Source organism: Dama dama, chromosome 18, assembly GCF_033118175.1.
Source record: "Dama dama isolate Ldn47 chromosome 18, ASM3311817v1, whole genome shotgun sequence".
In the NCBI taxonomy this organism is placed as follows: Eukaryota; Metazoa; Chordata; class Mammalia; order Artiodactyla; family Cervidae; genus Dama; species Dama dama.
Window position 1 is genome coordinate 25992040 of NC_083698.1, and position 25606 is coordinate 26017645.

Below are 25606 nucleotides of genomic sequence, written 5' to 3' on the forward strand. Positions count from 1 at the left end.
AAGTGAAAGGATTCACTGATGGACAGTGTTTGCAGAGGAGGAGCGGAGTACTGAGGGCGGAACCTGGAGAGTACCCACACCTTTCAGGTAGAAGGAGGTGGAGGGGGCAGCAGGAAAGGAAGGAGAAAATGTGAGAGTAAGATGGTGCAAGGCTGGTTGAGAAGAGCGTTTCATAAAGCAGGGGAGAAAAACTGCCTGCGTTGGTGGGCAGATTCTTAACTACGGGAAGTCTGCTTAGTATATTCTTGGGTGATATAGTCATACACAGCCAGTTTGACCATATAGTCCTACACATGTCACAACCTGAGTTGTTTCAGCTAGAAGCTAAACTTCAGTCAGTCCAGTTATTTGACAGAATTAACTAATCGAAATGATGAAGTATCCTAAGAACCTGCTTTTCCTTTCATTCTCACTGCTGGAAGTTGGGATTCACCAGAGTTCTCTTGTTAGTAAACTTAGTTTTGCTTTAATTTAATTTAGAGGCCTGAAAAATTGTTTTGCATTAAGAATCATTGCTCCTCAAATGAATTGTCTGGTCAGTTAAACATAGGCCAAGTCTTTTCATTTAATAGTATTGCATGTCTCAGATTCTCTATTCAAATCAAGCCTTTCACTTTGAAGCACTAGGTAGTAAAGAGGAAAGTATAACATAGAAAACTTTCCTCAATAAATACTTAAAGTAATGAATAGTCGTGATTAACTTACAGGCCTAATCAAAAGGAAATTCAAATTTTTATTATCTTTAGAAGCATGAAGTCAAAAGGATACTTTTGCATTTTGCAGATTTTTGTTTTGAAAGAACTTCCTGTTATCATTAAAGCCTAACTTATTTTTTTTATCATTAGTGGAGTGCCTTTTTTTTTCAATGTCTTCTTCATGTTGGCATTTCACTTTTTATAGTTCATCATAAGAGTAACCAAAATGATGATAACAATGTTTGGTCTTAAATGTGAGTTAATAATTTCCTTTAAGACTATATTTTTGGAGAGCCAGGATACAGTTCCACTTGAGAAGTCTTTCTAATAGAAGAAAAAGGCTTTTATCATTCCAGAATTAACAAGTTATATAACTCTTATTATAATGGGATAGGTACTTTTTTATGAATTTTGCAAAAATTAATATTATTGAGATAAGGCCCCCATGCCTAAAGCTTCCTGATAAAGAAAAGCCACTGGAATAAATTCACCGTGTAAGAGCCCATCTTAAAAGTATATTTCATGGAGAACAGAGGTGAGAGGAGAATAGCACTTAAAAGAGAGATTGGGATGCAGCCCAGACCCAGGAAAGGGTGAAATACTAGGTTGAAAGTCTACTTTCTATATAATTTCATGACAGCGCAAACCTTGATTAATGGTGAACTCTGTTATCTTTCTTTTGCTTGTTCTTTGGTACACTTAAATTGTTGACTTACTTCAAAGATATCAAGGATCAACCCAAATGGCAGAGCTGGCAGGAGCTTTTAAGATTCTGTAGTCACACAGCTCTGAAACCTAAGCTGAGAGCCTTATTTCTAATGGAGAGTCTGGGTCTCACCGAGAGATTTGGATTTTAACTTGGTTGGGAATGAGGCTCAGGACTCTGCATTTTAATAAATACCCACATGATTATGATTAGCTAGAGGTTAACCTCACTTTCGGAGAAGGCAATGGCACCCCACTCTAGTCCTCTTGCCTGGAAAATCCCATGGACAGAGGAGCCTGGTAGGCTGCTGTCCATGGGGTCGCTAAGAGTCAGACACGATTGAGCGACTTCACTTTCACTTTTCCCTTTCACACATTGGAGGAGGAAATGGCAACCCACTCCAGTGTTCTTGCCTGGAGAATCCCAGGGAAGGGGGAGCCTGGTGGGCTGCCAACTGTGGGGTCGCACAGAGCCAGACATGACTGAAGCGACTTAGCAGCAGCAGCAGCAGCAGCAGCCTCACTTTGCTCTTCGCTGGTGGCTCAGACAGTAGAGAATCTGCCTGCAGTGCAGGAGACCTGAGTCCAGTCCCTGGGTTGGGAAGATCCCCTGGAGAAGGAAATGGCAACCCACTCCAGTATTCTTGCTTGGAGAATTGCATGGACTGAGGAGCCTGGCGGGCTACAGTCCATGGGGTCGCGAAGAGTCGGACACATGTTAGTCCATGGTGACTAACACTTTCACTTTCAAACAACCTCACTTTAAGAAATACTGACTGAATCCAGCCCCCTTATTTGAGCCATAGAGAAATTAAAATCTGGAGATGGGGGGAAAAAAAAATACCTAGAGCTCTATCCTGCCAGTTCATCATAGAACTTGAATTAGAATTTAGTTGATAACATCCTTTTTAATTATTGATTAATGTCACCCAAAGTCAAAATCAGTGATGCCACTGGCTCTGTCACTGATGTTTCACAAGATGGACTAGATCATCTTTTCTAGAAACAAACATTCCTTACTAAGAATCAACAGATGTCTAGGGGACTTAAGGAGCTGGCAGAGAACATCTGGATATCTCTCAAGAGAAGTCATTTCTCCTTAATGAATTTGAGGTTGAAAGTTTTTATGATGAGTTACACAACTCTTTTGAGACATAATAGTTATGATAAAAGGCACATCCCTTTAACAGTCATTTTAAATTTCTTTTGTCATGTATTATTAATTAGGTGATTTTTGTTCACTCAGTTCCTTTTTTTTCCCTGAAGCTGTAACACTTTTGACTAGGATAAGAAAGAATGCCAGTGGTCACACCTTAATAAAATTCCCACATTTTCCAGTAGTGGTTCTGTCTGTTAATATCCAGATTCTGCAATTTTAACTATTTTTTATAAATCTGTACTGAAACTCCCAGGGAAGAACAATAGACTAGATAGTGACATATCCCAAGGGTATTCCAGCCTGACTCCAGGCCTAGTGTATCTGTTATTATCTTTAGTTTGAAATTCCATTGCCTAATCTCATTACAGACTCTTGTTGAAAGATGTCCATGACCTCCCAGTTCTAATGATTCTGGAATTACCAGCAGATTATTCTCCTTCATTTATTCTGATACATACCCGGCTAGTCCCCAAAGTCCTGAAAAACTCCTCTTCATCTTTGATCTACCCATTCTGACGCTAGTCTGTGCTTAGTTCACTTGCTCGACATTCAGTTCTATAGTCTTGTCATCTTTCAGATCTCTTAAGTGTCTTGTAGTGGAAGCCACCACCCTCCCTGAAATGCTCTGTTTTTGCCACGTTGAAGAGTTTAGAGTATCTTATGTAAGTTGCATATTGAGCCTCATTCAGAAAGAAATTGTCCCTTAAGATACAAGACTTTTAGCATGATCTTGGAAGCCTCTTTTTTCATGTTCCACATCCCCAACTTAGGAAAGCAGGAAAAAGAAAGCAGGATAAAAATCACAACGCTGTGTCCTCTGGGGTATTTCATTTTTCCCCTCCAAAATGATAGTTATACTCAAGTGTCTGATGGAGATGAGGGAGTTCCTATTTTCATCCATCTATAATTCTTTCAATTTTTTTTTTTTAATGGCAGATGGGAAGAACCTATGACAGACCAAAACTACTTTTATAAAAAATATTTAAAATAAAACTCTTTTTGGTTTCATATCAGCAAGTTGAATCATGGTGTTTGTAAAGATTGTGTAGGATTCCGGCCACAATTTTATTACAAGTTTTCTACCACAATATTGGAGAATGGGCTACTTTTTAAAGAGCTACCCTACTGGGATTATTAGATTCTCATGGGTTTTGCTAAATACTATACTTTCCTTTGTAAATGTTCTTTAAGTATTTCAATTAAATGGTGATTTACTTTAAAAATCAGCAATAACAAATGTGTAATAGAAGCCAAGTATTACAGAAGGTTTAATCTTTAACAAATACATGCAGAGCCATTTCATATTTATTTAACATACAATTGCTGTCTAATTTAATCTAAATTAAATGGTTGCTTGAAACCTGTAATTTAGAGGCTTCCTGAACCTCCTTTTATGGCAAGAAAAATAAGAAATCATCAGTTTTTCCCAGAGGGTAGATACTTATCTTTTAAAATCAGGTATTTTTGTCTTGAAATTAAAAACCTAGGTCATTTGGGAAATGGGATTCCAAGGAATGTTTTTGGCAACGAGATGTATGTCCTCTTTCTCCTTAGAAGACAATAATTTGTTTTTATACCTTTCAACAAACATTTAAAATTTTGCTGATGTTTACCTGGCATTATGACGAATTATCTTTGATATTGTCTGTTTCTACAGGCATCTCTTTGTGAGGAATGTGTACATTAAGACTCAGTAGTGGGGTTTTTCTTGTTGTTTGATTGTTTTTAAAGAAAAGACCAAAAAATTTCAGGTTCTATGCGTCAGACACTACATATATTTTAAAAAGCAGTTAGTCATAAAGTTACCAGAAGGACGAGTAGACAAACTTTTTGGTAGTGGTCACTACAAGTGTTGCTGTGACCATCATTATCTGAGCTGGATTTGGGGAATGTAGTCATGAATTAATGCTATACCAACATTGAAAAGCAAGTTTATTAATAGTTCCAAAGGTTAATTTGAAAAGGAATTAGGGGCTTGGGTGGTGGTGGTAATCTATTTCTTTTCAAAGTGATAGTATCAGAAAGACGAAATAGATATTTCTTTTCCTGAAAATTGGTTTTTATGAATATAAGTTAAAGCTTGAGTAAGAAGAATGGGTAACAGTCATTAACATTTGATGAGTATTATTCAGGAACAGTTGGTGTTGTGACTGTAGCATTAATAGTTTAAACTTAGTACTTAAGTGTTACTTGGATTCAAATGCAGCTGACAAGTTTGAAGTCCAGTTGCTAAACTCAGCAAACAACCTCTTTATTATGGCTTTGCTATTGTATTGCTTGGGCAAGTTCATTCTCCCACCTGGGCCGTTGTGTAGTGATTATATGAGATAATGTACTTCAAACAGATAGCATGGTACCTGGAGATGGTGGCTCTCACTAACGTTAATTTCTAAGTGATGTAAGGATAGGGACTGTCTTTGTTATGCTCAAAACTATTCCTCATTGGCCAGCACAGTTCCCGTTACTTAGTAGATTCTCAACAAATACCTCTTCAGTGAATGGATCAGCTACGATTATTTTCAATCCTCTTGAAGACATGGTATTCTACTTTCATTCTGTAAATTAATGAAATTTCTTATAAGTTCCATAGAACTGTGTAAGAAACAGTCTGTGACAGGGACTTGAGTTTTCTCTTTGGCCTGTTGTATTTCTCTGGACCTAAACTTTTTTCCTGGATGCTCCCTTTACCCAATCTTTGAGAAAGATTTTTTACTTGGATTGGCCACGGTATTTAAAAAAAAAAAAAAAATTAAGAAGGGAAATATTTATTCTATAGTAGGTATATTATAGAATCATGAAATTTTTCAGGGCTTTGCTTTGCTTTACTTTTCTTCAAAAATAGCTCTCGGATATCACCATGGGCCCTGAATCTAAAAACTTAGGTGTTGTAATTTAAGAATGTGGACTCCAGAGTCAGAAGGTTTAAATCCTACCTCTGTTCTTTTACCTTGGACAATGCACTTAACCTCTCTCTGTTTATTTTCCATGTCTCATTTAAGAATAATGGCAGTACCTCTTTCGCATGCGCGTGTGTGTATGTGTGTTGGCTGTGTTGAGCATTAAAGAAATTGTAAAGAGCCTACCGTGCAATAAGTTCCATATATAGTTTAGGTGTTAACACACATTGATCCAGGTCTGTAAAGTCAGCTTGAGGTCTCTGTACTATTTAGACATCGGCATTTAATTAACATACTGAGAATGCCAAGTGCTGTACTAGGTCCTGACTATACGAAGCCAGGCAGGATACAGACACTGTTGGCCAGCAGGTTACAGCCTCGAAGGATGAACTCACAGATTAAGGATTAGAGAGAGAAATCAGTGTGAAGAGGACACATAAGAACAACTCTTCGTTGCCCAGGGGGCTCAGATGTTGATTACACTAAATTTAAAAAGATGAGTAGGGGTTAGCTGGATGTGGACAAGACATTATATCAGTGGATACTCAGAAATGTAGACTCTGGTTGCTGTGTTCATCAAATTGTATAAATAGTTATATTTAACTTAAGGGAAGAGTAAACATGGGGCGTGACAGAAGATGAGACTGGAAAGAGAGAAGGCTTTGAAGGCTTGAATTTAACCCTAAAAAATGTGAGAAGCCAGTGACAAGTGGTTGGGAGGCTGCTGTATTGAGCTCACTGCTCTCTGCAAGTGAGCATACAGTTTTCTTCTGGCGTGTCTGCCCACCTCCAGGGGCAGGGTCTTCTCCTCACTTGTACACTCGTTCAGCCGTGTAGCACTTCCCATAATTCCTCCAGCACTTGATACATTATTTAGAGAAGCCTTGCAGTGTCCAGTCAGACATGGCCAGTGATCATACAGAGCCCTTGACTCTTTAGAAGAGTTCACAGTTCTAGAAATCTCTCTGCCTGGAAAAGGTCACCTAATTTACATAAACTCATGTTCATCCGGGACTAGGAGTCTTCATTTCTTTTAAACAAAGTGACCCGTGGACTTTGTCTTTGGTTCAGGGTAACAGAGAAGCTAGCAGCACTGCCTCTATTTGAAGTATCTCATCACGACTAAACACTCATCATAATCTTATTCTAACAGACAGTTGGTTCAGGCATTGCCAAGGTATGCATCTTAGCATTCTGGCCCTTGACACTTTATGGGGAAATGAGTGGAGGATAGTGAGGACAGATGAATCCTTTGGGCACATGGTGACATGCATTGGTTACTTCATCTTATTCATAGGGAAAAGTAAACATGCTTTATGTGTGTAGATTTTTTGAAAAATTATTTGGGGCTCTTCCCAGTTATTTTAAACAGACAGTAGGATCAGTGGTTAAGGTTTCAGAGTCTCAAGCCTGAGTTGAGTCCTGATATTACTATATTACTCTATTCCTGGTATGACTTTGGGAGAGTTACTCAACTTCCCTTTGTTTGCCCCTCTAGAAAGTTGGATCCTCTCTATAGCTACCTCATAAGGCGGTGTGAGGATTCCATGAAACATCTATATGAACCCCAGGACGTGGCACAGGATAAATATTTTAGAATTGTTCATTGTTGTAGTTACCATTACCATTCCAACTTTGCTTACACTATCAATGTTACCTCATGAACTGTTATTCTGCTGTTGATTTATCTTTGGCCTCTAGTATGTTCAGGAATATGTGAATTTATTGACTCCTAACACCATCCATTAATTACCTCACAGTTCTGGTAGGTCACAAATCTGCACAGACCCGACTGGGTTTTCTGCTTCCAGTGTCACAAAGCTGATACCAAAATCTCAGCCAGGCTGGCTCTTTATTCTAGACATCCTAAGGAACAATCCTCTTTTGAGTTTATTTAATCTCTTGCAGTTGTAGAACTGAAGTCCTCATTTCCTTGCTGGCTAGAAGCTGCAAACATTTCTCCTCTCATGGTCCCTTAACATTTTCAAACCATCAGTGGTGCACCATCAAGTCCTTCTCATGCTTCAAATCTAACTTCCTCTTACAATATCAACTGGAGAAAACTCCGCTTTTAAAGGGCTTCTGTGATTAGATTATCGGAGCCACCACGACCCTCCAACCCAGTTTCCCCTGACACTGCCTGAAATCTTCCTTTTGATTTACACAAAGTCAACTGAAACTTCTTTTTGCCATTTCACAGGAGTATACATTACATGCACAGATTCTATCCACACTCAAGAGAGATAGTTTTGTTCAAGAGCAAGAGTTCTCAGAGGTCCTGTGAATTCTACCTACCATACTAATGTAATTGAAATGGAATTAAGTAAAGTTAATAGAATATATTTATTCCATATTCACTAATTCCTTCAATAGCATTTACTGAGCACCTACTATGTACCAAGCTGTATGCTAGATTCCAAAGTATTAATCAATTCTTGGCGATTTATTTTTTGAAAAAAATTTTAAGACGATTATCTCGAAATTTGAGTTCTTTTTCTCCACACTTACTTTTCCATTCCCCATTTTGCTGTCTGGAACTGCAATATATATGATCCTATGTGAGCATAATTGAGTGACTCTCGAACCAGGTTTACTAATAGAAAAACCAAATGAATGAAAAGAATAATACCATTTAGAATAATTGCGAATTTATCTAAGAGAGCTTTTGAATCATGAAGAGGCTGATGGGCTGGTGAGGAAGTAATAGTTATTGATACTGTCTGAGTGTCAAGTGCTGGGTAAATGCATTTTACATATGTTATTTCACTGAAACCGACAAAGCTGTTGCTATATCAGAAGTGGGAAGCTGAGGCAAAGGTAACACAAATGCATATAACACAGTCCTCTCTTATCTTCTGAGTTTCCTCTAAACAGATAGATGTCTTCCATCTATTAGCTTTATAAAAATGTGTTTGTTTTATAACAGTTATCTTTCTCCATGTCAAAATGTATTTATCTGCATATGTGCCTCTTGTATGTAATTTAGTTCTTTGGAAGCAAGAATGATCTCTTATTCAACCATGTAGTTCCCTAGCTGTTGTTAATTGTGTGTGCTCAGTAAATACTGGTTGAATTTGAATAATGCAGAGTACTGTAATGGGATCATCATTGCTTAGCATGAGTCTGTCCTGCTCTTGTTCCATCCCACTTGGCCAATTATGCCTGAGCATCGATGAGAGAATAGATCCCATGTGTTTAATGCCTTATTGAAAACAGCAGTACAAGCTAGAGATTGGCAAATCAAATTGCAGTTGGGGTTTGGCAAAAACAATTTTGTTGAGGGGTGGGAAGGAATGGTCCTATGATACCCAAAAGCATTTTCTAGGGACTTTTTTTCTCCTCAATGGTTTTATATTTGTTTGTTAAGGGAAATTTAATTCACATGCTTCTGGTTTATTTACACTTAGCACACCAAAGCAATGATTTGTAAAAGCCATTTGGTGTCTAGGAATTCTCTTTAAGGTTCTTTTTGAACTGGAAATCATTTCTGAAAAAAGATGGGCAGTCCTAATATCTATTGAGTGGGCTGAATGGTGGAAAATGCAGAGAGTTCTCATTCCAACTCTGTAGTTAACTGTTTGCCTTGATAATTGATCTTTATGGGTCTTAGTTTCCTCAACCTTAAAGAAGGGGTTGGAATATTTAAGCTTAAAATTCATTTCTAGATCTTAAATTCTATGATTAAATTCTTTCATTCAAAAATATAAAAACTGAATACCTACTATGTGCTAGGTTCTGTTCATACATACATATATATATATATATGCATATATTGAGTTGGCTTTTTATGATTAGATATTTATTTCACATCAGTGAGGTAGAATAGTCATTAGTTGTATTTACAGCTGAGAAAACTGAGGTTCATGTATTTTAACATTTATATGTAAAACTATGGCACATAGTAGGCATTTAGTAAATAACTTGTTGCTCTTTAGATAGATAAATCATAGATGGATGGATGGATGGTCAGAATGCCAGTCAACTTCTCTTGCCATTTTATTCTCAGGAATCCCTGAAGATGATTTTTTTTTTTTTTTTAATTTCGTTTTTCTGAAATACTGCTTTGGAGTATTTTGCTGTCTCAGACATTGTTTAATACAAACCAACTATTCATTTGTTTATAAAAGGTGCTGAGAATATAAAGTTACCTTCTGGAGCGTCACTGACTAGAACAGTAAAAGGATTTTTACTTTACTTGAAAGTGCCTTCTTTAAAACATATGCAGTATTTATAGGGCTGCTTGGAATAAGCCAACTGAAAGATTTAATGATAATAATCTCCATATTTCTTCTAAAAGTGATTTCCGGTTTCAGGGACCTTGAAAAGAGTCCTAGGACATCAAATAAATAAAGATCTTAAAGTGAAATGAATCTTCAAAATATGTTCATAAATTTACATTTTAAACATGACCAGAAAACATATACCTTCCCCATTATTAAGGTGATTCTTTAATGAAAATTTTTCATTTGCATGAAATAAACCTTTTTTGGCTATAGATGAAAGGATTTTATGGTAGCAACACTGGTTTTGTGAGTTAAATGATCCCAACATCATCAGGAACGAATCACAAGTGCCTACCATATGAATTACAACATCATGAGTCTTAAAAAGGTATTTCTGTGGAAAGCATTCTTCCCATCTGCAACAATCAGCTTCTGCTTTGAAGTCCTGCTCGAGAGCCTCACAGTACATGAGACAGCCACATGCTACCCAAACCTCTCTCAATTTGAGTTTGACTGCATCTTCCTAAAGAAAAGCATGGTTAACTTAATGACTACGGGGTTTAGAGAGGAAAATGGCTCCAGTTTTTGTAATTATACTTCACTGTATGTGCATTCTTCAGTTGATCTTTCCTCAGTGTAACTAGGGAAAATTTGCCAGTGGATATGCAAAATTAAATTGCAAATCAAAACAGAACAAGAGTGTCTGACTCCAGGGATCCCTACTGTTCCGAATTTACAGTGAAGTCTTCACAGATATTTCAGGATCAAATGAAACAACCTGTTTAAAAATGAGTAAAATTGTTATTGAGGGTTTTTAACATGGCAGAAAGAATTACAAAAATTACATAAATCAGTAACATATTAGATGTCAAAAAAGAACCCTCCTGCAATGCAGGAGATACAGGTTTGATCCCTGGGTCGGGAATATCCCCTGGAGGAGGAAATGGCAACCCACGCCAGTATTCTTGCCTGGGAAATCCCATAGACAGAGGAGCCTGGGGGATTCAGTCCGCAGGGTTGCAAAGAGTCAGACAATATTTAGTGACTGAACACGCACACACATTTCTGAAGAGACTGTCACTGCTCTGATTCTCATTCTACTACCTCTGCTAAATGGCACTATGGGGATGGGGATTGTCTATGTCACTGGTTTTTGTTTTTTTCCTCTTGAAACTTTCCTGGCAGACAGGCAGTCATTGGAAATAATAGAGAAGAACTTGTAGTGAATGGGAGGCTGACATCAGCAAAGTTAGATTTACAAGTAGGAGTGATTTCTAATCAATCATTTTGTATTGCTATTATTTTTATTAATCAAGTGAATCATGAGCCAGTACCTTCTTGGGCATTGGTTGCTGATTCTAGAGTCTGACTTTTATAGAATGGCAAAACAACAATGGTAACTACACTGTAAGTTAGAGAAGTCCCTCTTCAAGCCACAGCAGAAGTCCCTCAGTGTCAGCCTCCTTAAAGAGTTCTGATAACTCCGTGTTTTCAATTTTATAATAAAAGCAGGCTTTCTAGGAATATCTCAAGTCTCTGAGCTTCTATAGGAATGTTTCAGTTATCCGTTACTGAACACACACAAATGAAGTTTATAAAGTTTAGGAGCTTCATTTCCATCTTGCCTTCATGTGCCTTACAGTATCTGTTCTATCTCATACTCTGGGATAAAAAAGGAAAGCTAACAGTCAAAAGAGCAAGCCTGTTTTCGTCCAATAATGATAGATAATAACACTAGAATCAGATAAGTGCCTGCTTCACCATATAGGAGGATATTATTTACAACCTTATATATAAAGCTGAAAACTAGTAAGTTAATGTCTAAAAACAGAGAAGTAGTATATTAAAAGGATATTGTAGAGTATACAAAACATGTTTTCTACTATATTTATATTTATAAATATAAATTTAAAAAGTCCAGTGTGATCCTGTTTATTTTTTAAATGCACAAAAAATGATAAGCATGAAATTGCACAAAAGTGGGATTGGCTATCTCTGGTTTATAGGACTGGATTTATTATTATGTAAATTATAATTATTTTATTAATATTTAATTATCAAATAATAACATGTAGCAACATATATTTGTTATATATTACATACTTTTCTTTGACTTTTTTCTATTTTCTATTAATTTTCCACATTCTTAACAATGAACATGTGTTCATTTTTGTTTTGAAAATAGTTGTTTTCAAGTGGAAATTAAGGCAAGGCTTGTATTTTTGCACTACCAATATTCTGGGAGCTATTTGGGAAACATTATGGAGACGCATGTGACACATGCCACTTTAAAGGGTGAATCCTTTTATGTTCTATGGGTTAGTTATTAAATATTTATCTAAAGTTTAATCTTAGAGCTTTCCTAGAGCAACTTCTCATTTCAAACAGTTCCCCAAACTTAGAAAAAATGCTGACATAATTTGACTTCTTAAGCAGAAATACACCCCCACAGAATTTCAGGAAATCAAAGTAAAACTGATCATTTGAATCACTACCATATTTGCAGCTTATTTAATATTCTTTTCAGAAGCAACAAAAGTAAGTTTGCTTCCAGTGAACCCGTGGAACTGAGCAGAAGATTTCTAACTGAAGATGTCCTTCCAGTTCTCTTCCTCAGTGGCGTCTCAGTCTTGGTAGTTACCAGTTCCATGTGTTTGTTTAGTCATCAAAAACAGAGAAGTTTTTTTTTTTTTTTTTTTTTTTTTTAACAGTGTACCTTCCTTCTAATGGAGAAGGAAATGGTAATCCACTCCAGTACTCTTGCCTGGAAAATCCCATGGACAGAGGAGCCTGGTAGGCTACAGTCCATGGGGTCGCAAAGAGTCGGACACGACTGAGCGACTTGACTTTGACTTTCCTTCTCATGTCTATAATGATGCTTATTTGCTTGTACTAATTTAATTTAATGCTTTTTAGAGCAGCCAGGCTATCTATAGTATTCTTTAGTGTAGTAGCAGTAGTACCATAGTAGTAGTTCTACGTTAGCACCCCATTCTAGAAGACTTCCTCAAAAGAGCTTAAGGTAACAACGTTCACTTTAAAAAAAATATCTCTAACGGTATTTTGTCATAGTCACTGCACATAGTAGGGACAACTTCTGAGGCTGATTTTCAGTAATAAATAAATAAACAGTTGCTCAGTCGTGTCCTACTCTTTGCAACTCCATGGACTGCAGCATGCCAGACTTCCCTGTCCTTCTCTATCTCCTGGGACTGTCTCAAACTCATGTCCAATGAGTCAGTGATACCATCCAACCATCTCATCTTCTGTCATCCCCTTCTCCTCCTGCCTTATATCTTTCCCAGCACCATGGTCTTTTGTAATGAGTCAGATCTTCGCATCAGGTGGCCAGAGTATTGGAGCTTCAGCATCAGTCCTTCCAATGAACACCCAGGACTGATCTCCTTTAGGATGGACTGGTTGGATCTCCTTGCAGTCCAAGGGACTCTCAAGAGTCTTCTCCAACACCACATTTCAAAAACATCAATTCTTAAGCACTCAGCCTTCTTTATGGTCCAACTCTCACATCCCTACATGATTACTGGACAAAACCCTAGCTTTTACTACACAGGCCTTGGTTGGCAAAGTAATGTCTCTTGCTTTTTAATATGCTGTCTCAGTTTGTCATAGCTTTTGTCATTTGCTCCAAAGAGCAAACATCTTTCAATTTCATGGTGGCAGTCACCATCTGCAGTGATTTTGGAGCCAAAGAAAATAAAGTTTGTCACCGTTTTCATTGTTTCTCCATCCATTTGTCATGAAGTGATGGGACCGGATGCCATGATCTTAGGTTTTTGAATGTTGAGTTTTAAGCCAGCTTTTTCACTCTCTTCATTTACTTCAAGAGACTCTAGTTACTCTTCATTTTGTGCCATAAAGGTGGTGTCATCTACATGTCTGAGGTTATTGATATTTCTCCCAGCAATCCTGATTCCAGTTTCTGCTTCATCTAGCCTGGCATTTCACATGATGTACTCTGCATATAAGTTAAATAAGCCAGGTGACAATATACAGCCTTGACGTACTCCTTTCCCGATTTGGAGCCAGTCTGTTTTCCATGTCCGGTTCTAACTGTTGCTTCTTGACCTGTATTCAGGCTTGTCAGGAGGCAGGTAAGGTGGTCTGGTATTCCCATTTCTTTAAGAATTTTCCACAGTTTGTTGTGATGCACACAGTTAAAGGCTTTAGCGTAGTCAATAAAGCAGAAGTAGATGTTTTTCTGGAATTCTCTTGCTTTTTCTGTGATCCAGCGGATGTTGGCAATTTGATCTGATTCCTCTGCCTTTTCTAAATCTAGTTTGAACATCTGGGAGTTCACTGTTGAGGCCTAGCTTGGAGAATTTTCAGTATTACTTTGCTAGCATGTGAAACGAGTGTAGTTGTGCAGTAGTTTGAGCATTCTTTACCTTTCTTTGGGACTGGAATGAAAACTGACCTTTTCCAGTCCTGTGGCCACTGCTGAGTTTTCCAAATTTTCTGGTATATTGAATACAGCACTTTAACAGCATCATTTAGGATTTTTCATTAACTACATAACAATTCTAGTACTGACCTGACCCCATCCGTCTTGCTACCCTAGCCTCCTCCCTGAGTGCCTAATTCCATCTCCATGTCATATCTGTGGCTGCTTCAGCTCAGCACGCTTTATACAGACTGACTTTCTTGCTTAATTGCTTCTTCCCCATGAGCCTTCATACTCAGGACACTGAACCTCCTTGAGGACAACCTTCCTGGCGCTGTGCTGTGCTGTAATTTTTCAACTGTGCAAATTCAGTTTGATGTGACCAGTAGGATGAGGTTTTGTGCCCGAGAACAAAAGCTATCAAATGTAACTTGTAATTATGCCCATTAAAATTATGTTCTATAACTCTCTAATCACATAACTACACACACCATTGAATCTTCTTTTTCACCTATCCGGAAGAGTAATACCTTGACACTGGTAGCCACACTTAGCTTTGCAGACCCCTGTACAATGGACACAGAGAACTCAGGGTAACAGAAGTAAAACATTGTTCTTAAATGCCTTGCTTTGATGAGAAGAGAGAGCGTAGGACTCAGAAATTTTATTTCTATACTCCACTTGAATGTTTTGTGGAAGGATAATTCAAAGTTCAGCTGCCTCAATCTGTGGCTCCAGAGATCACATGGGTAACATGTGAATGGAAATAAACCCTGTAGGTAAAAGAAAGAGGAATTTGGATAGAGATCAAAGATTAGCTTCATTCCATTCTTTCCTTCCACTTTTTACTATCCCATCTAAATTTGGTATTTTATGGGACTTTTTTTTTATTCTCAAAGGAAAAGAGTGAACTTAAATCAGATTTGAGATTTTCTCCCTCTCCCTCCCTCCTTCCTTTTTAAAATCCATGTGATTTGATCTGCTCAGCAGTGACTTTAGATAATTGAATTCTCAATTGTTAGGAACCTTCAGTATGAAAGATCTGGCATACCTGCTTGATTTATTATTATATCTTTTAAAGTTATCACTGTGGCCATGGCTTATGTTACAGGAAAAGCTGTTCAGAATATTTAACAATATGGTTAGCAGAAATATTTTTCTGTGAGTTTTACGAATATTTCTTCCAGAATGGAATTACTTACTATGTGCCTTGACTTAGACCAAAAGTATTTCTAAGCATTAGGGATCAGAACTTTGCATTACACATTTTCTGTAAGCTTACTGCTCTTTTCATAGCAGTTGGATAAAAAGGTGGAGTTTAATGTGGTCAGCCTCATTCTTAAATGGCCTGTGGAAAAGATTTTTCTTGGTATCATCGTGAGACCCATAGGTGTGGAAAATAATGCCTGAATGCAGTAATGCTTGGAAGCAATTTTCATCTAATTTTAAATCTTTTTAGAATAGTTTTGCCAAGTATTTAGAAACATACAATCATTATAAAGTGAATATTTTGACTTCTATCATAATATATTTGTCTTATTCATACTTAACCTCAAGTGTTATACCAGAGCTGAAATTCTGGACAGCTCTAGTTTATTGATCGAGTGAATATTTCAATGCATTTCCAAGGATTAAGAAGATATTATTTCATTATTCCAAAATGGAAGCAACTTAGTTTGGTTTTGGGGTCTTATTGCTTGACAGTTTTATAGACTTTGATTTGGTTCTGCCAACTCTATTCTGAAAACTTACTTTCTTTTCACACAAAAAACCATAATATTTAAGAGAAGAACAAGGTCAGGCTTGAAAACAGCCTAGGCAGCCTTGCAGACCATGCATTTCCATATTCAGGGTAATTGTTTTAAGTTTTCATGAATATATAACTATTGATATTATAAATATTAAATGAGGGAGAATGAAATACAGTCTTTTGTACTTTAGAATGGTTAATAAGAGAAACTAAAAATTTTAATTAATGTAAACATTGAAAAAATGAGTAGTAAAACTGTAGAAACAAGAAAGATAAGGGGCTGCAGGGCATAGAGGAAGTGTGATAGGTGGAACACAGGAGATTTATGGGGCCTTGAAGCATTCTGTATGATATTGTAATGGTGGATCCATGACATTATGCATCTGTCAGAGCCCCTAGAGTTATACAAAAAGAGAAAAGCCTGGTCATGAACTTTGGTAAAGAGTAATATAAGTTATCAGTATTGGCTCATCAACTATGACAAATGCACCACACTAATGCAGAATGCTGTTAATAGGAGAAACCACAGCAAGGAAGTGGGGTGGTGTATCGGACCTCTTGGTGCTTTCTGCTTAAATTTTCTGTAAACACAAAACTGCCCCAGAAAATAAGTGTATAGCATAATAAATTGACTTACATAAATCATGAAATGATTATCACAGTAAGTTTAGTGAACACCCATCATCTTATACAGGTACAGAATAAAAGAAATAGAAAAAGTATTTTCCTTCTGATGAGAACTCTTAGGATTTACTCTTTTAGCACCTTTCATATGTGACACGCAGCAGTGTTAATCAGATTTATGATGCTGTACATTATTTCCATAGTACTTACTTATCTTGTAACTGGAAGTATGCGCCTTTTGACTGCTTTCATGTAATTCCCCTTCCCCCCCAAATCCCACCTACGATAACCACAAATGATATCTTTTTCTATATTTATCTATTGAGTGAATTGGGTTTTCATGTGTCTTTTAAAGGCAAACAGCTATCTTTAGAATTATGTTTGAGTTCCTTTCTCTCTTCTGTGTGTGTATCTATTATAGATTTTTGGTTTGTGGTTATCAGGTGGCTCAGCGGTAAATAATCTGTCTGCCAATGCAGGAGATGCAGGAGACAGTGGGTTCAGTCCCTGCATCAGGAAGATCCCCTAGAGTAGGAAATGGCAACCCACTCCAGTATTCTTCCTGGAAAAACCAATGGACAGAAGAGCCTGGTAGGCTGCAGTCCATAGGTTCGCAAAGAGGCAGACAGGACTGAGCAACTGAGCACGCAGACATACATAAATATGATTAAGTTGCTGATCTCTTAAGTTCAGATGCTTTTTAACAACCCTGAATTTTAACTTCATTTCCCACATTTACTGTCTTTGACATAGCATTTTGCATCTTTTTGTTTTGTGTGTCCCTTAACTACTTATTGTGGATAAGTAGTACTTATGTGGATTTTACTCCCTTGAACTTTAAACCTTCCTACTAGCTTTATATGTGGCTAATTTACTACCTTTTGTATATATGTGCCTTTACCAATGAAATATTTCCTTTTGTAATTTTCATATTTCTAGTTATGGACTTTTCTTTTTCACATAGAGAAGTCCTTTTAACATTTCTTATAAAGCTTTTTTGGTTATGCTGAGCTCTTTTAGCTTATGCTTGTCTGTAAAGCTTTTGATCTCTCCATCAAATCTGAATGAAAGACTTGCTGGGGAGAGTATTCTTGTTTGTAGGGTTTTTTTCCCCTTTTATTACTCTAGGATCAGAAGGTGGGTCTGACATAGGCTCTTTCAAATTATGACTTCTGCCCTAGGTCCTGAATTATGTAAGATTTTGTGTGTGCCTTAAGACTGGGGTCTATTTCCCATTGCCCTTTGACCCTCCCAAGAATAAACCCCACTGGCCTTCAAAGCCAAACTTCTAGGATCTTGGCTTCCCAGTGTAAGACACCCAGACTGGGGAGCTTGTAATAGGCCTCAGACCCCTCATTCCTTGGGGAGAAAGTCTGTAATTGTGATTATCCTTGTGTTTGTGGTCCCCACCCTGGAATATGGTTCTTGACTATACCACATCTTTACCCTTCCTACCCATCTCATTGTGGATCCTTCTTTATGTCTTTAGTTGTAGAAGATCTCTGATACCCTTCTAGTCTTTCTCCTCCATAGGTGCTCTGTAATAGTTGCAATTTCAGCATGCCCAGGGGACAAGGTGAGTTCAGGGTCTTCCTACTCTGAAATCTTGGCCACTTGTTTTCAACAAGTTGATTCAGGAACTTGTGAATCACTGAGCATTTGAGGATCTGTGAGCAGAGCCCAGATGTTACCCTGTAGCAAAACATCTATTAATTATTTAAAAAATATAACTGATTTAAAAACTAAATTTTTGTTCCCTGAAAGTTCTTAAAGCAAATTAAACAATGTTGAACACATGGTTTTAAATATTTTTATTTATTCTTTTTTTTTCAATTGTTCCTGAAATTGGGCACATTGATGAAATGTTATAATTTTTTAGACATTGAACAAGAGATTTGCATTTGGCAATATGAGAAACTACATATTCTGAAAGATTCCTACGTGTAAATATGAACACTACTCTTTTAAATTTATGGAGGTCTTCCAAAAAGAGGAAGAAAAACAAACAAATACTGTAGCTGTTGGCCACCCTGGGCCATCCTAAAGTATCCAATTGGCAAAAGCTTGAACATTAATAGACTCCTGCATTCTCAAAAAGGGAGTCAAAGCCTTCAGTCTCCAAAGGGAAGAGTTTTGATTGGAGAGTAGAATAAAGAAATGAATGTCAAAGAGCCAACTCTAACGAAAAGGATAAATAGGAGAAAAGGAGACACTGCTGAACAAAACAACAAATCGATCTTAGCTATAACTGTCAATACAGAGAATTTCAAAGGGAATGAAAAGGGAAAAATGTCTTTTCTATGACAATTTGTAATCAAGTTTTGGGATCTGTATTTACATTATCTGTACATTTTGAAAAACAGCCCTTTGGTCAGGTTTTAAAATTTACCCTGCTTGGTAATGTTTCAGCCATCCAGCAGAAGCAAACAAAATCCCACTAATCTTGGGTTTCAAAGGTAAATATCATATTCAAATCTGTTCTCCAAGTTTTCTCACATATAAAGTTCTGATGAATATGAACTCAAAAAAAAAAAAAAAAAGCAAAGGAAAATTAAGACATCATGAGGCTGAATCAGCAGAAACAAAAATAGTAAAACTAAGCCATAAAGACTTCAAATAGCAGATATAGAATATAAAATAATTATGTCTAAAGAAATAAAAACTTGGAAGATTAAAGTGACTAAGAAGTTATGAAATATAACCAAACAGAACACCTAGGATTGAACAACAGAATCACTGAAATGAAAATATCAATGAAAGTATAAATAGCAGACTAGATACATCTGGAGTGAAAAAGCCTGGAAAGTAAATCTGCAACAAAAGTACACATAATATCGGACAGAAAGAGACAGAAAATAAATGAAAACTTCAGAGATGTTGAGGCTGTACTAACAATGACTACATCTCATTGGGGTTCCAAAATATGATGATAAGGTAATAAACAACTTTATTGAATAAATTTGAACACAAAAGATACAAATTTCTGGGAAAATGTAACTTGGGAAGATATTGAAAGCAAGAATAGTCCCCTAATCCCTAAGAAAATTCTCAATAGATTAATGTCTTTCTCAAAGAAAACAGAAGAGTCAAATGGTTTACAGAAGATTTCTACCCAACATTCTAGAGTCAAATAATAGAAAAAGAAGTTCCAGTCATAATAAAATTCAATATAGTCAGTAAAAGAATAGAAATTTATTGATTAACCTCTTTCACAAACATAGTGAAAAAATCCTAAACAAAAGCATTAGTCAAATAAATTCAGTGTGTATAAGAATGATAATATATCATAACCAAACGTACTTTATTCCATAAATTCAATGATGGCTAAATATTTGAAATATTAATGTAACTCACAACACTATGAAATTGTAGGAGAAAAACCATCTCATTTGGTGTAGTAAGATAATTAAATTCAACATCTGTTTATAATAAAAACTCAATTCAGAGTAGAAATAGAAAGGTCTTTCCTTATTCTGAATGAAACCACAGTAAGATGCCATTCTTTGCCACCCACATGTATGGTCCATCACACCAAATGTTGGCAAGGATGAAACTAAACTGGAATTCTGATACACACTGCTTCTCACAGTGGGGATTGATCATAGTCCTTTGGAAGTGATCTGGTTTTATTTAGCAGGTTGTAAGTCACAGCAGTTTTATTCCACTCTTGCATGTGTGCACCAGAAGGCTGGTATAAGAATGTTCTTATTGGCTTTTTTTTTGGTCGCTTGTGGGATCCTTGTTCTTCTAATCAGGGATCCAGTGGAGGCCCATGGTGGAGAAATCACAGAGTCCTAACCACTGGACCACCAGGAAAGTCCCATGGGGCATTTTTTTTTTTCTTAATAACAGAAAAACATAAATATTTGTCAACAGGAGAGTGGGTAAATACTATTTTATATTCATTAAATGGCCTACTAGAGAGCATAAAGCTGTTGTTACATGTATTGACAGAAATGAACTAACACAATGTGTGAAAAGTGCATGTTGCAAAAGTATAAAACCATTTTTATAAAGTTCCAGAATAAGCAGGTTAAACAATGAAAAGCAAAGGAGTCATAAATACCAACTCAGGGTCCTGATTACCCACAGTGAGGGGGAATTATGTTATTAGAGAGTTGCATGCAGGGGGCTTCAAAAATATTTTCCTTAAATTGGGAGGTGAGTGACGACTTGTTTGTTATGTCATACATAGATATTAATTTTTGTATTCATCAGCTATTTCATAGTAAAAAGAATGCCTGTAAAATCTAATGTGATAGGTATGTAATTTGAGGTGATACATGGAAAACTTCTTCCATTTATAATAAAGGCACATGATGGGGAGAAGAAACAAATATTAAGCAAACGGAATTGCATACCTTATTAATATTAGCCGAACACTTTTCATCCAGGTGTACACAGAATGTTTTGGGAAAGGCAGTAATGTGCACAGTGAAGAGAGCAATGGGACTGGTGTACATCCTAATTGTGATACTACTTAGCTGCAGGATCTTGGATTTTGTGATCCAAGATCTTTTATCAAATTATCAAAATTTGGTAAAATTTTATCAAATCATTGTGAGTATTAAATGAGTTAGCAGGTGGGAAGTAACTGAGAAAGGACATACACACAATAAATGCTCAATCAGTGTCAGATTCTAGTGGTCAGTTGACTTTTAACTTACACTTTGAAATGTTCTGTTTGCATTATGGTAGGCTTTGGTCATTTGACGAAGCAGTTGATGACACTGGCTGATGGACATGTGGTGTTGGCTCTAGAAGGAGGACATGATCTCACAGCCATCTGCGATGCATCAGAAGCCTGTGTAAATGCCCTTCTAGGAAATGAGGTAAAAAACTAAAAGTACAAAAGAGCAGGGGTTAAAGGACCAGGAATGTATGCATGCATATGTTTCATCTTTCTTAACATCGTACATACTCAGAAAACACAATGTTGTTCTTAAAATTTACAGGAAAAAGGCAAGCTGTAGATAAGAAAAGTTTACATGTCCTCCTGTTCTATGCTGTAACTTTTGCCCAGTTAGAGAATCCATACAGTACATCCCTCGATCAGGTTATTGGTAGAGCTCAGTAAATAAGTAAAAATAACTCATGGGACGAAATGGTCTGTATATTGTATTGACTCAGCTAATGAGCACTGAAACACTGAGAAAGAATTAACTCAAAGAAAAGTTCTCAATATTTTCTGTAGGATTATGTTAGTTCAGGGAGGGAAACTTTTTAGAAATATTTTTTCAGCTTTTTAAAGTATAATTGGAATACAAAATTATAATTCATATATCTAACATATATAGTGTAATTATTTGCCAATGTAATTATTTAACAATGTGCAGACATTGTTAAATGATTTTCCTCCTTGAGTTAATTATCACCCCACATAGTTACTTTTTTTGGATGAAAATACTTAAGTTCTCCTCTCTTAGAAATTTTAATTATACAATAGAGTATTAGCAGTTATATTCACTGTTATATACATTAGATCTTCAAGCCTTATTCATCTTATTACTAAAAGTTTAAAAACTTTTACCAAGCTTTCCCTATTCCACCCCAACCCCCAGCTTCTGGCAACCACCATTCTACCCTATGATTCCATGAGTTCAACTATTTTATTTGCTTGTTTTTGGTTCTAGGTAAGTTTTATTTTCTTACTTGTATAGCTTATTTCACTTGACATAATACCTTCTGTGTTCATCCATAATGTCACAAAAGACATGATTTCTTTAAGATTGCATAATCCATTGTGTGTGTGTGTATTGGTGTGTATGTGTATTACATTTTCTATATCCATTCATCTGTAAGTGGGAGATGCTTGCACTGTTTCCAAACCTTGATTATTGTGAATAGTGATGCAATAAACTTGGGAGTTCAGATGTCTCTTTGAGATAATGGAATAGTGATTTCATTTCCTTTGAATATTTACCCAGAAGTGAGATTCCTGAGTCATGTGATAGGTCTGTTTTTAGTTTCTTGATGGACCTCCTACTGTTTTCCTTAGTGACTGTACTAGTTTACTTTCCTACCAAGAATGCACAAGGGTTTCCTTTTCCCAGCATCCTCACCAGCATTTCTCTCTTCTCTTTTTGATAATACACATGTTATGTGAGGTGTATGTGAGGAGTATGTGAGGTGATAGCTCATTATGGTTTGATTTGCATTTTCCTGATGATTATTGATGTTGAGCACCTTTTCATGTATATATTGGCCATCTGTTTGTCTTTAGAAAATACATATTCAGGTCCTTTGCCCAATTTGAATTGTGGCATTTGGTTTTGTGTGTTTTGCTAGTGAGTTGTATGAATCCCTTGTATATTTTGGATACTAATTGCTTATTGGGTATGTGATTTGTAAATATTTATTCCCATTCCATGAGTTGCCTTTTCATTTTATTGATGATTATCTTTATTGTGCAGAAGCTTTTTAGTTTCATGTAGTCCCACCTGTTTTTACTTTTTGTTTTCACTTTCATTCGCAATCCAAATAACCATTGCCAATAGCAGTGTCAAGGAGCTCACCCCCTGTGTTTTATTCCAAGAGTTTTATGATTCCAAGTCTTGCTTTTAAATATTTAATTAATTTTGAATTGATTTTTATGTTTAAGATAGGGATGCAGTTTCATTCTTTTACATATGGCTATCTAGTTTGACCAGTACCATTTATTGAAGAGATTACTCTCCATTGAGTATTCCTGGTTCCTTTGCTAAAGATTAATTGTGTATGCATGAGTTTATTTCTGGGATCTCTCTTCTGTCTCTTCTGTTCTCTCTTCTGTTAACCTGTATGTCTGATTTTAATGCCAATACCATAACTCGTAATATAACTTGTGTTGATTGCTTGTAATATAACTTGAAATTAGGAAGTGTGGTAACTCTGACATTATTCTTCTGTCTCAAGATTATATTGGCTATTTGGCATTCTTTTGTGGTTTCATTTCAATTTTAGGATTTTTTTTTCTGTTGCTGTGAAAAATGCCCTTTGATAGATATTACATTGAATCTATACCTCACTTGGATGTTATAGACATTTTTAATTATATTAATCTTTCTGATCCATGAACCTAGGATATCTTTCCATTTATTTGTGTCTTCAGTTTCTTTTATCAGGGTCTTAAAGATTTTTGTGTATAGGTCTCTCACTTCTTTGGATACATTTATTGCTAAGTAGATTGTTCTGGGGGAGAAGGCAATGGCACCCCACTCCAATACTCTTGCCTGGAAAATCCCATGGACGGAGGAGCCTGGTAGGCTGCAGTCCATGGGTTGCTAAGAGTCAGACACAACTGAGCGACTTCATTTTCACTTTTCACTTTCACGCATTGGGGAAGGAAATGGCAACCCACTCCACTGTTCTTGCCTGGAGAATCCCAGGGATGGGGGAGCCTGGTGGGCTGCCGTCTATGGGGTCGCACAGAGTTGGACACGACTGAAGCGACTTAGCAGCAGCAGCAGCAGATTGTTTTTGATGCTATTGTATATGGGATTTTGTTGTTTTTCTCAGATAGTTAATTGTTAGTATGTAGCATCATGACTGATTTTTCTATGTTGATTTTGTATCCTACAACTTTGTTGAATTCATTTAACAGTTTTTTTGTTGGCATATATAGGGTTTTCTATATATATCATGTCATATGCAAATAGTAACAGTTCTTTTCTGACTTGGATGCCTCATTCTTTTTCTTGTCTAATTGCTTTAGACAGTACTCATAATACTATGTTGAATAACATTTTGGCAATATTGGGCATCCTAGTCTTGTTTCTGATCTAAGAGGAAACGTTTTCAGCTTTTCAACATTGAGTACAATGTTAGCTGTGAGTTTCTCATGAAAGTGAAAGTGTTAGTCACTCAGTGGTGTCTGATTCTTTGTGAGTCCATGGACTATAGCCTGCTAGGCTCCTCTGTCCATGGAATTCTTCAAGCAAGAATACTGGAGTGGGTTGCCATGCCCTTCTCCAGGGGATCTTCCCAAACCCAGGCCTCTCGCATCATGGGCACATTCTTTACCATTTGAGCTACCGAGGAAGCCCATATGTTCCCATATATGGGGCTTAATTACGTTAAGGTGCTTTCCTTCTCAGAGTTAAAGAATCTGCCTGCAATGCAAGAGATGTGGGTTCGATCCGTGGGTCAGGAAGATCCCCTGGAGAAGAAAATGACAAAACACTCCAGTATTCTTGCCTGGGAAGCTCCATAGACAGAGGAGCCTGACAGGCTATAGTCCATGGGGTCACAAAAAGAGTCGGACATGACTTAGTGACCAAACAACAACAAACCTTCTATCCCATATTTATTGAAAGTTTTTTTCATGAGAGGATATTGAATTTTGTTATTCTTTGTCTGCATCTATTAAGATGATTGTGTAATCTTTATCCTTCATTTTGTTGATGTAGCTTATTGCATTTTTTCATTTGCAGATGTTGAACTACCTTTGCATCTGTGGAATATATCCCATGTAATCGTGGCATAACTTCTTTTAATGTACTGTTGAATTCAGTTTGCTTACATTTTTTGAGGAGTTTGCATTTTGAACCTTGATGTCCATCAAGGGTATTGGCCTGTAATTTCTTTTCTTTAGTGTTTTGTTTTTTTTTTTTTTTTTCACTGATTTTGGTATCAGGAAAAGTCAGTTTGGTTCAGTTGCTCAGTCGTGTCTGACACTTTACGACCCTATGATCTACAGCATGCCAGGCTTCCCTGTACATCACCAACTCCTGGAGATTGCTCAAACTCATGTCCATTGAGTCAGGGATGCCATCCAACCATCTCATCCTATGTCGTCCCCTTCTCCTCCTGCCTTCAATCTTTCCCAGCATCAGGGTCTTTTCCAAAGCATTAGTTCTTCGCATCAGGTGGCCAAAGTATTGGAATTTCAGCTTCAGCATCAGTCCTTTGAGTGAATTCATTGTAACTCATTGGAGTCCTTCCAATGAATATTCAGGACTGATTTCTTTTAGGATTGACTGGTTTGATCTCCTTGCAGTCCAAGGGACTCTCAAGAGTCTTCTCCAACACCACAGTTCAGGAAAATGCTGACTTCCAAAAATGAGTTTGGACAGCTTCCCTCTTCTTCAATTTTTTGGATGAATTTGAGAAAGATTGGTATTACTTCCTCTCTGATACAGTTCACCAGTGAAGCCATCTGATTCTGAACTTT

General features: G+C 36.8%; 1 protein-coding gene across 1 annotated transcript in view; it reads left to right on the forward strand.

Annotated features, from left to right (window-relative positions):
• HDAC9 (histone deacetylase 9) overlaps window positions 1–25606 on the forward strand; it is an 896685-nt gene that overhangs the window by 809372 nt on the left and 61707 nt on the right. Inside the window, exon 23 of the mRNA XM_061165031.1 lies at window positions 21154–21287. Within this exon, the coding sequence (XP_061021014.1) occupies window positions 21154–21287 (134 nt within the window). The remainder of the gene's footprint in view (window positions 1–21153; window positions 21288–25606) is intronic.